This window comes from Pollicipes pollicipes, unplaced genomic scaffold (genome assembly GCF_011947565.3).
Source record: "Pollicipes pollicipes isolate AB1234 unplaced genomic scaffold, Ppol_2.1 Scaffold_1924;HRSCAF=2254_pilon_pilon_pilon, whole genome shotgun sequence".
Lineage (NCBI taxonomy): Eukaryota > Metazoa > Arthropoda > Thecostraca > Pollicipedomorpha > Pollicipedidae > Pollicipes > Pollicipes pollicipes.
Genome location: NW_023596019.1, coordinates 1 through 15,693, shown reverse-complemented (window position 1 = coordinate 15,693; position 15,693 = coordinate 1). Strand labels below are relative to the sequence as shown.

The 15,693-nt window shown below is 55.1% G+C and overlaps 1 protein-coding gene across 1 annotated transcript in view; it reads left to right on the top strand.

Annotated features, from left to right (window-relative positions):
* Nucleotides 1–15,433, top strand: part of LOC119096242 (death-associated protein kinase 1) — a gene marked incomplete at both ends in the record, with an annotated part of 62,900 nt that extends 47,467 nt beyond the window's left edge. The window contains 12 exon segments of the mRNA XM_037219060.1: nucleotides 2,871–2,969; nucleotides 3,781–3,879; nucleotides 4,912–5,109; nucleotides 5,760–5,914; nucleotides 6,349–6,469; nucleotides 6,940–7,132; nucleotides 7,594–7,709; nucleotides 8,176–8,383; nucleotides 9,614–9,720; nucleotides 11,149–11,301; nucleotides 14,522–14,710; nucleotides 15,310–15,433. Coding sequence (XP_037074955.1) covers nucleotides 2,871–2,969; nucleotides 3,781–3,879; nucleotides 4,912–5,109; nucleotides 5,760–5,914; nucleotides 6,349–6,469; nucleotides 6,940–7,132; nucleotides 7,594–7,709; nucleotides 8,176–8,383; nucleotides 9,614–9,720; nucleotides 11,149–11,301; nucleotides 14,522–14,710; nucleotides 15,310–15,433 — 1,762 coding nt within the window.
* Nucleotides 15,434–15,693: the final 260 nt, after the last annotated feature.

Here is a 15,693-nt window from a genome sequence, read left to right as displayed (position 1 = left end):
CGGCATGTTTTGCTTCAAAGAAAAGAAATGGTGCTACCACTGGCACACGACTGCTTCGTCGCCGTTTTTACCTTAACGATTTGCATGTTTTTGTTCCCTAGTTTTATCTTATCTGAAAGCTTATCTATACCGTAGTTATTGCTTTAAACGATGCAATTTCAGTAACCCCAAAAATACGACCGGCTGTCGTTTCAAGCAGGCAGTTTTACAATAACCGAAGTTTCTTTCTCTATTGCTGCAGCTTCACCTTTTCACCACTGCCTTTTGTTTCCACATTGCTAAATTGCTCACATTTCACGTTGCTGGTTGTTGGTGCTAAAGACGGCAGGGCCGCGGAAACTATGTTAGGGGATGGGCACAAAGTTTGAATTGCCGGATTGGACCCTCTAAGATTAGATAGTGAGCCGTTCACAAGTAAAAACGGGCACTTTCCACTTAATCATGTGCTTTCTACAGGTCAGAATAATGTCCATGCGGGTTTGAATGGGCCCTTTACAGGACAAAATAAGGCCTCCACAGTCAATGATGAGCCCTCTACAGGTTGGAATGGGCCATTTGTAGACTAGAATGGGCATCTACAGGCAAAAATGGGCTCTCTACAGGCAATAATGGGCCCTCTATACGCCAGCATCGCCTCTCCACAGCTAATAATGGCTCCTCTACAAGCCAGAATGGGCACTCTCCAGGCAATAAATAGACCCCTGAACATGCCAAAATGGACCAATCAGTAGTTGGCCCTCTATAGGTCAGAATGGGTGTCTTCAAAGACCAGACTAAGTCGGTACAAAATCGGTAGTTGGCCCCCTATAGGTCAGAATGGGTGCCTCCACAGACCAGACCAAGTCGGTACAAAGTCGGCAGTTAGCCCTCTATAGGTCGGAATAGGTGTCTTCACAGGCCAGAATGGGCCCTTAACAGGCTAAAATTTGACCTAATACAGTCAATACTTTGACTCTCTACAGGCTAGAGTAGGTCCTCTACAGGCCAGAATGGCTAATGCTGCGTTCAACGATGAGCCCTCTACAGCTCATAACGGGCCTTCTCCAGGTCATAATGGGCCCTCTACAGGTCAGAATGGGCCTTCTACACGCCCAGCAGTGCCCTCCTCTGATCAGAATGACCCTAAATTGGCCAGAATGAGCCCTCGGCAGATCAGAATGTACTTGTACCGGCTTACTTAATCCCTTGAGAGTTTAGAATGGGCCCTCAATATACTTGCATAAGCTCTCCACAGGTCCTCCACGCTGGGTGGAGCTGCTCCTACTGCTTTCCAACCCCTGCGCCCCAAAAAGGCGGTATTGCCTTAGAACGCTTTTGCAGTACATTTTGTCCTGATCCCACAGACATCTGCCCTCTTTATCACCATATCAGATCCGCCCGGTGTTGCAGTTTGTACGCAGTACGTGACACTTACGTCTTGTCCAAATGATGTGTCGGGACTAAGCTAGTAATCAGCTTTGATGTGAAACCTATGGCGTGTGAGATGGAGAGGAAGTAGAAGCAGCTATGAAACGGGCAGGCCTGTGTGGCATGGAAATGAGGAGTGAGACGTTAAAGTGCCATCAGATATCCAAATAATGCGGACTCCTTCCACTTTCTCCTGCGTCACTTTACACCACATGGTCCTTTGTTTCCCAAATACCGCCATCGATGTCCGGATTTCTTAAAAAGGACGACGAATGTGCAACAGGCTGGCTGTGGAAGACTTGAGGGTACGAAACTAGGCAAAGTCCTGCCAGATCGCTCGTGGAGTTCCAAAGACCTGGTCGTGGCAGGTTCCCTGCCTGCTCTTCGGGGAGGTGCTCGCAGAGAATATGTAAAAAAGATAAAAGTATTCTCGCCAGGTGCCGCTGAGTCCCTGAGAATCGTCAGTCCCTGGCAGTCGTTGCCAGGGTACTAACCTTCTCGATGTTTTACCCCAGACCATGTGGTCGGTAAAACGTTTCTGAAGCGGTTTGTGCTGTGAATTTTTGTGCTGTATCCATGCCGGCGTGCAGGTAAATACTGTAAAAGGCTCTAACGTAGGCGACGTACGCTCGCGCAGAGAAGAGTAATCGGCTGACTTTCAACTTGGCGATGCCACTCACGATTTTGTGCGCGAACTTGGCACCACAGGTCATTCGAAGCATGGCAGTCCGGAGGTGAACCCGATGCTCAAATGCTTAGGGCGTTTCGACCTCGAATTACGCCTGGATTTATGCTTTGCCTGAAAAGCAAGCCCCGCGACCGAGCACCAATCAGCCTACGGAATGGTGACTGCCGAAGCCCTTAAGCCAGCCTGGCTCGGCGTTTCCTGAATGGGGCCAGCCAAGCCCCGACTGCTACTGCCGAATTGGAGCTTCGGGATTTCGCGGGTCCGAGCCCCGACTGCTGCCGCCGAATTGGAGCTGCGGGATTTCGCGGGTTCAGATGACCCAATGGTGTAGCGGTTGTGGACAATGGCAATGGCTGATTCGGTTGCGGACAGAGCTCTTTCGGCCAGCAATGACCGTTTTGGAGCTAGGAGAATAAGGCGAGGGGTGAGTGGTGCCGGACAATGTTCCGGCCATCGTGGGGGCTAGCCTCTACCGATCCTTACCCGCACTGGGTCTCATCTTCAGAGCACAGGGCCTCATCTCCAGGCTTGGTGCTGTCGCTTGGGCACCAGCACAAACCCCGAAACTGGGCAGCTTTGAAGCCAGCTCATGGTTGACGGCCATAGAGTACCCCTTTGAGAAGGCGCGCTGTCAAGAGTAAGTGTGAAAAGATGAGCTAGGAAAGCGCGGGATACAACAATGCTGGTGATGTGCGATGGGTGGGTAGGCGGCGGTGCTGGCCGGCCGCGTGCCACACTGGCCCCTAAGCCCTGACCCGTCACCCCCGGCCGACAGAGCGGCGAGACACCCCTGCACGTGGCGGCCCGGTATGGTCACACAGCTGTGGTCCAGCTGCTCTGCGAGGCGCACACCAACCTCGACATACAGGACGACGTGAGTTCTGTCGCACTCAGTATCTGTTTGAAATGGTGGATGGCACAGACGTATAATGGCTGTGCACCACTACACACATGACTGCAACTGCTGCAGCATTTATCTCATTTGCTGCGTTATTGTCTGTTGGCTTGTATGTTTTGAGATTGCTTGTATTTTAGTTGTTTTGGTTTGGTTCGTGTTTTTTTTTTTTTTTCAACGCTGCTTGCTGTTATAGCCATGTGTGTATTTGCCCCGCGTCCCGGTGAACGACTGAATCTTAAAGTGATGCTCACTTGGCAAAACAAACCCCCAAAAACTGCATTCAGAAACTGACCATGCTGTTTTGTGGTGCTCTTCTCGGCTGCCTTCGCCAAGGACTGGAGGCAGTCTTGCAGTTTGCTTAAATTGGCATTCGTGTTTCGCTTGCCCCATCACGGGTCAGCATTCAGGTCATGTACGAAGTAGATAAGCCGGACTTGGAACTGAGTAGTAGGCCTCTTTGCCTGAAGAGTTTTCGCGAGAGAGTGTCAACGGCAGCTTGATGCGCCCCAGTTTATCTTTACAATCCATAAAGTGAGTGGAGCAGTAAATACGGCGCAGAATCACGTAGGCGTGGAAGCGGTGCCCAGGCGTCACGCGTGAGGCCGCATCGCCTCCCAGAGCCCCTGGTGGCGGCCGCGTGTGTGGCTACTCCGCGTTCCAAAGCCGTTGACGGCGGCCGCGCGTGGCGCCCGAGCCGAGCGTGACGGGCGTCACGCCCTGCATGGTGCCCCGACGCGCGTGGGTGTGACGTGTGTGTGTGTGTGAGTACGCCTGCCTGACGGCGCAGCATGCGGAGACGGCGCTGCACATGGCCGTGTGGCATGGCTTCCCCGTCATCGCCAGCCTTCTCTGTCTGGCCGGAGCCAATCCCAACGTCGTCAACCACGTAAGTAACCGTCATCGGGCCGAGGAGTCCTGGGCGGCGACCTCGCGGCCACGGAACGTGAGGTCGCCGTCCGCCAGGGACTGCAGCGTACTTGCCCCGTTCCCGCCCAGTCATCGTTCTCTCTCTCCCTCTCTCTCCCACGACGTCGGAACTCGCTTAACGTTAACTCGCTCACTTAACCTTATCACTTAACGTTATATCATTCATCGACACATGGCCAGCTTGTGCGTGGTTCTGTCTGGTGATTTCATTATGGTTCGTTCGCAAATCAGGCGTAGTTGCCCTGCTATTTTTGCTGTCGGAGAAGGTCGGATGTTGCCTTGTAGAATATATTTGGGTCTGTAGCGTCATGCGAAGCATATAAAACTCTACATGATGTATGAAAACGCTGTTTTAGGGAGTCATTGCTTTGCAAACTCATTTTTAACGTAAGGCACATTTTGTCCTTGTCGGATACTGTCGGTTTAACGATTGCTTAAAAGCAAATGTGTTGGTGAGCTGCATTGTAATATAAATGTTAATGTGTGCACGCACGCTTGTGTGCATGTTAAAGGATCCTGCTGACCAGCTGATTACCTTCAGGAGCTCCCGTGACAGGCTGTGTGTTCTCAGGAGCCCCGGTGACAGGCTGTGTGTTCTCAGAAACCCCGGTGACCGGCTGTGTGCTCTCAGGAGCCTCGGTGACCGGCTGTGTGCTCTCAAGAGCCTCGGTGACCGGCTGTGTGCCCTCAGGAGCCTCGGTGACCGGCTGTGTGCCCTCAGGAGCCTCGGTGACCGGCTGTGTGCCCTCAGGAGCCCCGGTGACCGGCTGTGTGCCCTCAGGAGCCCCGGTGACCGGCTGTGTGCCCTCAGGAGCCCCGGTGACCGGCTGTGTGCCCTCAGGAGCCTCGGTGACCGGCTGTGTGCCCTCAGGAGCCTCGGTGACCGGCTGTGTGCCCTCAGGAGCCCCGGTGACCGGCTGTGTGCCCTCAGGAGCCCCGGTGACCGGCTGTGTGCCCTCAGGAGTCCCGCTGACCAGCTGATTGCCTTCAGGAGCTGGAGACACCGCTGCACTGCGCGGCGGCGCGCGGCCATCTGGAGGCCGTGCGCTGTTTACTAGACGCCGGCGCCACGCTGAACCTGGCCGACCGGCGCGGCGCCACCGCCCTCCACCTGGCGCTGCACCGGCGACACGTGCACGTGGCGCACCTGCTGCTCCAGGCCGGCGCCGACTGCGACCTAGCTGATCACGTGAGTACCACAGCTGGGGGTCGAGCTGGCGTCTCGTGACCAGCGATGCGGCTCGGGAGGACGGTGTTCGAGCTGGGGGTCGAGCTGGCGTCTCGTGACCAGCGATGCGGCTCGGGAGGACGGTGCTCGAGCTGGGGTCGAGCTGGCGTCTCTTGACCAGCGATGCGGCTCGGGAGGACGGTGTTTGAGCTGGGGGCCGAGTTGGCGTCTCGTGACCAGCGATGCGGCTCGGGAGGACGGTGTGATGTCGTGGGCGGGCGGGGAGCGATCAGGAGTGGGTCGAGAACCGAGCGTTGGTCCTGGATGAGTAAGTCCAGAATTGAGAGGACAACGTTACGAGCGAAACAGAAATGGTGTTCGGGGAGACTCCCAAACCTGTGACGGAAATGCACGTCTTCTTATGACGCTTCTTCATCTTGGATGTGCGCTGCCGAATGTATGGCTAAGACATTGTTGTCGCTTGATTGTTGGTAACGGCAGCATCAACATCCCCGATAATTCAAACAGCATGGCACGGCTTGGGCCGAGAAGCCGGTGCATGCTCAGTGTCATGCCGTCACTCTGCTGAGAGACTCCGGCCTGTGAGCGCGCCGTGCTGCGAGTGTGCCTCCGGCGCCGCCCCGCTGACCGGGCGGTGGCGTGTCGGCCAGGCGGGGGAGACGCCCATCCATCTGGCGGCCGCCGCCGGCCTGCTGACCCTGGCGCAGACGCTTTGCGCTTATGGCTGCGCAGTGGACGTCATCAACCGCGAGGGCCTGTACCCCATCCACCTGGCAGCCAAACACGGCCACACCGAGGTGGTCAGGTGAGAACCGAGAGCCGCTAGGGGTCGAGCGCGATGCCATCCATCCCTTGCAACCAGACGGCACAGGCAGAGTGTCGCCAATGGTATCAGTTGCTGAAGGCGCTGCGGAACGCTGCACCTGGAGCAAGTGTGTGTGTGTGTGTGTGTGTGTGTGTGTGTGTGTGTGTGTGTGTGTGTGTGTGTGTGTGTGTGTGTGTGTGTGTGTGTGGTGCGTGCGTGCGTGCGTGCGTGCGTGCGTGCGTGCGTGCGTGCGTGTGTGTGTGTGTGTGTGTGTGTGCGTGTGCGTGTGCGTGTGCGTGTGTGTGGGGGGGGGGGGGCCACCAGAGCGTCTTGAGCCGAGCCATGCCAAGCCAAGCCGAGCCGAGCCGAGCTGACCCGAGCGCGCGGCGCCGCCTGTGCGCGGTGCTGCTGCTCATGGTCCCGCTGTCCGGCAGGATATTGTGCCTAGCCGGCTGCACTATAGACCAGCGGAACCGGGACGGCATCAAGGCCGAGATCACGGCCATCAAGCGCGGCCACAATGACATCAGCTGTCTGCTCTCCCGACTCGGCAATGTGAGTCATCCCGCTCAAGCCCAGCAACATGAACACCGACCAATTCAGTAGCTGTGAAACTATAGCTGTTCTGACGAAGATTTCCGTTGACTTGATTTGCGTCCGGTGATAGGTTGCTTTGTGCACGGACGCACAAGCTGTTCCATTTTAGCCCAAGACGTGCCGTTGGCGTCTGCTGAAAGGTTTTAGGGGTTTCGATGATGACGGAGGCGACCGCCGGATGCTTTGCTGGTTGGTTAACTGAGGCGGCCGTCGAAGGCCCAACGCATGGTAAGGACTGCAGACACTGTTAAGACATGTTCCGCCCAAGTGTATCCTAGTGTTGGGATGCTTCAGCACAAAAGATCACTGAAATTGTCAATGCGCGGCCTGTACGATCTGATTTACCAGTAGTGTGCGTTTGTGAGCAGCAGAGTGCTACGGAAACGGGGCTCATATTATTAATATTGCGGCGTTATGTAACCCCGAAGGCCGAGCTTCGGGAGGAATACATCAATCAGCTGATACCGACTGCAAACCCGATCTCGCGAATAAAACTCAAGGTCTTCGGACACTCGGGCGTTGGGAAGACGTCCCTGATTGAGTCGATGAAGATGGGATATTTCTCCAGCTTCTTCAAGAGAAGCAAGAGTGGAAGCATCGGCAGCATTGGCAGTCAAAAATGTAAGAACAACAAAAACCTTACCACGTTTCGTTACCATGTTTCAAAAAGGTGAGTGTTGCCTGCTCTCACCTTAAAAACGTTAAGCTGTCTGAAATTTTATCTTGAATTACTCTAGATGTTTATTACACGCTCAGGCACTTCAGATATTATTTAGAAAGTCAAACCTGAAATACACAACAGATGTGCATGATCCCTCATCACCTACACGCGTTCCCAGGAACGCCCTACTGCCGTCATCCCTGCGACATTGTGATGATTGTTTGGCTGGCCGCGGCTCAAGAAAATCCTTCTTCGAATTCGTCTTTGGGCACCCATTATTTTGGGTTGTATCCGTCTTGAGGTCAGCCGATCCGTCAGGTCCTGTCTTTATGCTCCATTGGCCTGAGCGGCTCCTCGCTCGATACATGTCCCCAGAAACCCCTGGTCGGTCGATCACACCCAGCCGGGTCTCTCGTTCTAGCCACGCACAGCCCCAACAAGTCGCACATGGAGATGACGCCGACCCGGTGCAGAGACAGTTCGCTGTCGTTCGACACAGGCTACGACAACTACACCCGCGGCATCGACGTCAGCCAGGTGGGTGTGCCGGCGAACGGACGGCCGTCGACCGGCCACCGGCTGCTGGCCTGCTGTCGGAGCCCCGTGGCCTCATGGACGGACCCGCACAAACGACGGTTTGTAAGGCGGTGGCCCGACCTTCGGAGAGTACCATAGGTTCCCCATGGCAGCCGAAGGGGCAGCGTTCAACAGCCCTCATGATAGCTGCGTTAGCGATTGTGGTATTTGGTTTAGGTATCGTTGTGGTGTACGAATGGCGCGACTTTAATAGCTATTTTTAAGACCACCACAGCCGTTCTCGCCTGGGTAGCTATCTCGCAGAACTATGTGATGTGGTGCACTGACAAGAGAGCCGATTCCTAATTGCATACCATGTAAGCAGCACAGGGGCGTTGCATTGGCTCCGTTGTTTGATCCTGGATTCGGATGACGGCCCAGCTGGTCTTGTCAGTGTTCTAGCGGCCGGTCGATTGTTTGTCACCAGTCGACGCTGAGTGGAGTGGGGGAGGTGTCCGTGTGGGACTTCTCCGGCCACGACAGCTACTACATCTTCTACGACCACTTCATCGGCAATACCAACTGCGTCCACCTGGTGGTGTACCGGCTCAGCGACCCCCCAGCGGTGCAGATGCAGCAGGTCATCTTCTGGATGGGCTTCCTGCAGGCGCGCATCCCTCCCAAGGAACCGCTCGGTCAGTGGTGACATCAGAGCGGTCGCCTGTCAGTGGTGATGTTGGAGGGCTCTTCGGTCGGTAGTGACGTTAGGATGGTCCCGGTCACTGGTGACGTTAGAGGGTTCGCTGGACGATGGCGACGTCAGGGGGTCGCCGTCAGGCGATGGCGTTAGGGGGTCGCCGATCTGTGGTGACGTCAGGGTGGTCGCCGGTCATTGGTGACGTTAGAGGGTTCACCGGTCGATGGTGACGTCATGGGGTCGTCGGCCGGTCGGTGATGACATCAGGAGGATGCCAGTCAGTGATGTCAGGGGTTTCGTTGGTCAGTGAAGTCAGGGGGTCACTGGCATCGGTCAGTTCGTTCTTCAGCCACGCAGGCCGACCATCTCCCGGGTACGGTGAAATGTTATATAGTTGAATACTTAGTAACAGCGGCATGTGCCCACATTTTTAGGGGATATTCTGCACAAGGTTATGAATATTTGAAGGAGAAAGGCGGCAACATTTTCTGATATAGGTTAAAGTTCTTCTCCAAGTAGGTAAACTTGTTAGCAGATGCTTTCAAATATACAATCATAGAGAACTGTCGAATAGCCTAACCAAGAAAAACGTTGAACTTTTGAAAGATTAATGAGTGTAAACCGCTTTGAGGGGTTTCCAAAGGAACGACTTTGCATCCGTAACAGCCGCTTCCGCAGCGCAATATTCGCACATTGGTTTTTATCATGAAAACCGTTAGTCATTCTACGTGTGGGGGCTTTGCTTAACTAAGCGGTTTTGTGAGGATCGTGTTTGTGAAGTTCAGTAAGGGAGTTGTTCAAGTGAAAAGCTACGTTTTCGTGGAAAGAAGACATTTGATGTGCACTTATACCTGGTGATAACGAACAATTACTACTGGGGACTCAACGTACAATGGTCTCTGTCCCAACACAAAGGTCCTTTGAATGCCTTGAGCCGTTTGCCTTCCCTTTGTTCAAACTCATGAAGTTGTGCATCCACGTCTGATTCAGGCCACCCGTGCTTGTAAACTTGTCCTGAAGTATACGGGAAGGAGGCCCTCCGTTTATGCTACAGTGAAATGAAGCAAACTTTTGTGCGGAACGACGTGAACAAAACGTGTAAACCGCAAACATCCTGGACCGGTGCTGATTCTCTTAGATTATATAAACGTGGAGGGATTCTACTATGTCGCCTGTTTCGCCGACTGTCATGACTGACCTGACCTGACCTTACCTGATGTGACCCCAGGTCACTGCGGCCGGTCGAGCCGACCGGCGAAGGTGGCGCTGGTGGCCACTCACGCCGACCTCAGCCAGTGTCACAAGAACGGACACGGCGAGTATTCCTCGTCCGAGGTACGTGTGACGTCACGTCTCAGGTCACCTGGGTCGTGTACGGCCCTGTTATGCGTAGTGAGGCCTCAGTGTTTGAACAATGCACGAGGCCTGAGAACGATAAGCGTAGAGGCCTTAGAATTTGGGCCTGCGATCTCAGTATTTTGTCCGCGCCCACGTGTCCCTTTGCCATCTATCTATTCTCTCGAGGGTCAGGATGGGGGGGGGGGGGAGTAAGATGTAGGATGGCTGTAATTGGGAGTTGGCACGCCGCTGAGTTACCAAACACCAAAGTGCAGTTATAAAATGCGCCCGAGTGGCTGGCTGAATAGTCTTCGCTCGGGTAGGAGGTCAATTTGACTCCTTGAGAGCTCAAAAACTCACACAGCTAGAGACGGCAAACTCGCAGGGTAGATGGACTTGTATGAAGGCTCACTTTTGTCGAGATTTGAGTTTCCTAGATCATTAACTTTGGGTCAAATAAAGTCAAACATGCTCAAACTCCAGATTGGTGTCCAAATGCCCCCAGAAATTTTCATGCAACGACCGTGAAGTTAGGCACCTGTTCTAAACAAAAGGTCAATAAGGTGAGTGGCCTCTTTTGCCCTTTACGAGGTCTGTTTTGCCATTCGAAAAAGCGTCAGGGATTGCGCAAGGCGGCATTGTTCCTAAGAACAAGATGTTGACCGGGTCATCTTAGGTCAGTGATCTGCTCTGACCTTAAAAAAGTCCATGAGACATATCTGTTGTAGTTCCTGCTATTATTAAATTCGAGATGAGGACCACAAACTACTCACAGAACCAAGCTTTCGAGTAAAAACGCAGAATGGTTTTGATCTCGTTCTGACCTTCGTACCTGACCCTAGGCCAATGCGATTGGTTGTAATTCTAAATTCAATTGGTTTTATTATCTAAAAAACTATACCAGATATGTATGACTTCTTGTAACGCTTTGTAGTTGCATCATATTGAATGATCTCCTAGAAATGTCCTTCGTTGACAGCCATGACCTGACAGACCTGCTGTAGGTCAGCGACCTTACAAGGTATATCTTTTTTACAACAAAAGATCCGCTTCTCAATTCTTTACAGTTGTACAACGTTTAGCGCGGCTACGTCGCTCCGTTTGGAAGCAATTCTGGAAAAACCTTCGGGGGGTCGATTTGATGCTTACCCGAGCGCACGTTAAGTCGCCGCTCAAATGCAACGCGCACAGTTCCTAAGCCATTGGCCACCTATTGCCTACGCAATGATAATTGTCTCCGTTAGCTCGTTATACGTTACTACTCATTCGAGGTCCGGCCTAAAACTTTTGCTTCACATTTCCCTTAGTATACTCTGAATTGCTTCGTTTTTCGTTTGCATGTTCACAAACATCCTGAATCAGATGTTTTCCTCCATGACATAGCCATTCGATCAGCAAAGCTCTGCTTTTCTTTGCTGCCGATAGGTGAATCTCTTGATGAAGGAGGTCCAGGAGCGTTTCGGCCACGTCTTTGATTTGCACGAGACGACATTCGTTTTGGACGCCACGTCCGCCTCGTCGCCGGCGCTGAAGCACCTCAAGGGTTATCTGTCCGAGATGAAAGCGAAAGTGACGCAGGTGAGACCATGGCCGGAGTCGGTCGGCGTTGTCGGACCGTCGCCGACCGCGCTTATCCGCGTCAGCACCACCTCGTATCACAGTTAGCGCCGTAGTCAGCTAACGGCAGCGTCCGAGCATAGAGCTTTCGTCACCCCGACTCTCTTCTTACTTGCCCACCCCTTCCCCTTCCCGATCAGCATAGAGATCGGGAGTGTTTCCATACCATCCCCCCCTTCCTCCGCCTTTCACCGGCTAAAACACACCTGAAATCCTTTCCATGTGTAACCGTATATAGTTGGCAGTGCTTGCAACACGCTCTAACTGTGTAACACAGGCCTGGATCTCTCTGCAAGCCGTCGTGGGGGATCTCTGGTGCCTTCCTCACCCTCTGTTTCTCCGCCACCGACTCTACCCCGCTCCCTCTCTAACGCAGCTTCACACCGCTGGCGGCCGGCACCACTAACTGGGCGCCGGCTGCGCTTGCAGGGCGCTGTTGGTGTTGGTGTTGGTGATGCTGTGGGGCAGGGCGCTGGTGGCGGCGCCGGGCGGCATGGGTACAGGCGACTGATAGCTGACAATGCCTACCTCAAGGAAAGTGGCCTGGCTGGCTGACTGGCTGGCTGGCTGGCTGGCTTGGCTCGTCGCCGCGCCGTTCTTGCTCGACGCCTGCTCTGCACGTTGGCACCGCCCGCCGTCCCTTGAATGTGATGTTCTGCACGGCCACGCTGGCGCTCCGCTTCTCTGCCACCCAACAGACAGCGGGGCTCCGCTCCTCTGCCGCCCGACAGACAGCGGGGCTCCGCTCCTCTGCCACCCGACAGACAGCGGGGCTCCGCTCCTCTGCCGTCCGACAGACAGCGGGGCTCCGCTCCTCTGCCACCCGACAGACAGCGGAGCTCCGCTCCTCTGCCACCCGACAGACAGCGGGGCTCCGCTCCTCTACCACCCGACAGACAGCGGAGCTCCGCTCCTTTGCCACCCGACAGACAGCGGGGCTCCGCTTCTCTGCCACCCAACAGACAGCGGGGCTCCGCTCCTCTGCCACCCGACAGACAGCGGGGCTCCGCTCCTCTACCACCCGACAGACAGCGGAGCTCCGCTCCTTTGCCACCCGACAGACAGCGGGGCTCCGCTTCTCTACCGTCGGACAGACACTGACGCTCCGCTCCTCTACCGTCCGACAGACACTGGCGCCTTCGCTGTGCTCACTTTCAGGTGGTCATGATCTCTTTCACCGTGTTTTTGGATTCCACCTGTTCACCGCTGGATCCAGAGACACTCAGAGGGTTGGGTGGTTTCGGCCTCTCTTGGTCCCATTGTTTTCACATCCTTTGCTGGCTCCGCCCGGTCCCAGCCGTGTCCGTTTTCTGGGCCTGCTGACCCTGTTAGGAGGGGTGCTGGTGCTGCTGTGCCGCCTCGCCGCCGGCTCTGTCCGGCTGTTTCTTGCACACTATCCGGATCTGACAGCTCGCCGATGGCACAGATGTTGTGATTGCACCTCTGAGTGTGAGCCCACGGCACCAACCTCTGAGTGAGAGCCCACATCACCGACCTCTGAGTGTGACCCCACGCCACTGAGGCTTGCCTGACAGAGCGCATCTGTCTGCGTCAGGCCTTGCTCACCAACATCAGTCAGCCCACATGGCACGGCCCCCTCACTGTCCGGTGGCACATGTCTGTCGTATCTGCTGCCGTTTTTGACAAGGTCTATTCACTGTCTTGTGCACATGTTCGGCACATGTTTGTGCTTTTTTCATCTGACGCATGTCACTGCAAGCTTACAGTTATCTGTTAGTAATCCTTTATGACCACATGATCAAAATGTAATCGACGGTGGCTAAAATCATGTCTTTACTTACACCACTTTTTCTACCTTGATTTCGCTTGTGTCTGCATATATATATATATATATATATATGTGTGTGTGTGTATGTGTGTGTGTGTGTGTATGTGTGTGTGTGTGTGTGTGTGTGTGTGTGTGTGTGTGTGTGTGTGTGGTGTGTGTGTGTGTGTGTGTGTGTATGTGTGTGTGTGTGTGTGTGTGTGTGTGGCGTGTGTGCGTGCACGTACGTGCGTGTGTGCATGCGTGTGCGTGTGTGTGTGCGCTTTAATGCGATTTTTGTTCCCCCGACCAGAATATGTCTCAGTTGTAAAAGACCTATATGTCCCTGGACCCCAGGGGAATCCAGGATGTCAGGCACATGTTTTGTAATAGCTATAGCTGCACTTAGTCGTTCTTAAATCAAACGCCAAAGTGTCCGTTCAAAGAATTCGATAGGCAGATACGTGTCAGAGGCTCAGGCTTGAAAAGCTCGAAGTCTTATATTTTTCCTGAATTACCCTAAAGCTCAAGTGAATATTGTTACTAGTTTTTCCGTGTTCTTTGGGCATAGTCGTTGACAAAAGCCCATGTCTTTTGTCCGGTCGCCTTTAGTTTTGTCAGGTCTGAGTTTAAATTTCTTGGCCATTGCCCACGTCCTTATACCATTGCCCGCCGAGTGGCAGATATGGTCGAGGCAGATGCAATAAAAACAAGCGTACACTGCTACGTATTCATGCATCAGGTCGTCCCGGACCATGACAAGCTTGTCATGGACTGGAATCCCCATCCAGCCCCCCGGGGAAGCAGGAGCGGGCACTGTCACGAGACAGGCCGGTGGTTTGTGAGGTGTTTTTGTTTGCTTGCTTGTTACAAGCTGTTTGGTGTGTTATTTAGCACCGGCAAGCATGGGCTTGTTGGTTGTAAATGCGTTCCAGAGGTGTGACCCCCCTCATACCAGAACCTCGTGCACTACAACATTTTAGTGAGCATTCTGTAAAAAGTGAGTCGCAAATCCCATCGGTGGGCTGTGGTATCACGCCTGTCCACACGGTCTGCCATCGGTGGGCCGTGGTATCACGCCTGTCCACGTGGTCTGCCATCGGTGGGCCGTGGTATCACGCCTGTCCACGTGGTCTGCCATCGGTGGGCCGTGGTAGCACGCCTGTCCACGTGGTCTGCCATCGGTGGGCTGCGGTATCACGCCTGTCCACGTGGTCTGCCATCGGTGGGCCGTGGTATCACGCCTGTCCGCGTGGTCTGCCACCGGTGGGCCGTGGTATCACGCCTGTCCACGTGGTCTGCCATCGGTGGGCCGTGGTATCACGCCTGTCCACGTGGTCTGCCATCGGTGGGCTGCGGTATCACGCCTGCGTCCCGCGCCGGTGGGTGCCACCGTAACGCTCCGACACCCATTAGGGCCTGCCCAAGTCCACCGGCTTCCTGGAGGCGGTGGTGGCGCAGCTGGGAGGCTGGCGGCGGCTACAGCCCAGCTTTCCGATCCTGACCTGGCCGGACCTGGTAGACATCGTGCGCGTCCAGGTCAACCCGCTGGTCGGCGAGGAGCATGTGCAGGAGGTTGTGCAGCAGCTGCAGCTCATGGGAGAGGTGAGTGGGCTGGCTCGGCGGGGCCGTCACTGAGCTCCGATACGCGCTGCTGAGTCGCTGTCGACTCGGGTCGCTTTGGCCTCTATGTGGAGATTCGAGCCGACTTGACCATGTCATCTATGGACAGTGCCACACAGTGGACCATATCACCTGTGGACAGTGCCACACAGTGTACCATATCACCTATGGACAGTGCCGCACAGTGGACCATATCACCTATGGACAGTGCCACACAGCGGACCATATCACCTATGGACAGTGCCACAGTGCTGTGATGGAATCGCAATTTACTCTGTGAATGATGTGCTTAAAATCCGTGCGTAGGGTTAGATCTATAGAAAGTGTTAAATCCATGCGAGTCACTGCCGGTGTGGCTGGAGTGAGGCGTTTATTGTGAAACACTTTCTAGTAGCGTGTTCGCTGCCTGTGCGAACATGGCCGTCCGTGCCGTCCACGGGTGTCCGAGCTGACGGTGGTGAGCTCCCAAGCTCACCGGAGCCGGCGGCGCCCGAGACCGGACCCGTCTGTCCGGACCCGTGAGGCCGGGCCCGCCTCCGGTAGCCGGACTCCGCCGCCTCACCGGGCCCGCCTGTTAACAGGTGGTGTACCTGAAGCCGACCAATGGCGAGCAGGACATCCTGGTGCTCTCTCCGCGCTGGCTCACCTCCGATATCCTCGGCCACATGCTGTCCGGCGAGTTCATCCAGAAGGCCAAGGCCACGGGTGAGTCAGTGCTGAGAGCTCGACCCGGCAGCGACCCGTCGCAGGGTGGCGGCCCGGCAGCGAGCCCGTCATAGGGTGGCAGCCCGGCAGCGAGTCCGTCACAGGGTGGCGGCCCGCCAGCGACTCGTCACAGGGTGGCGGCCCGCCAGCGACTCGTCACAGGGTGGCGGCTTGGCAGCGAGCCCGTCACAGGGTGGCGGCTTGGCAACGAGTCCGTCACAGGGTGGCGGCCCGGCAGCGAGCCCATCACAGGGTGGCGG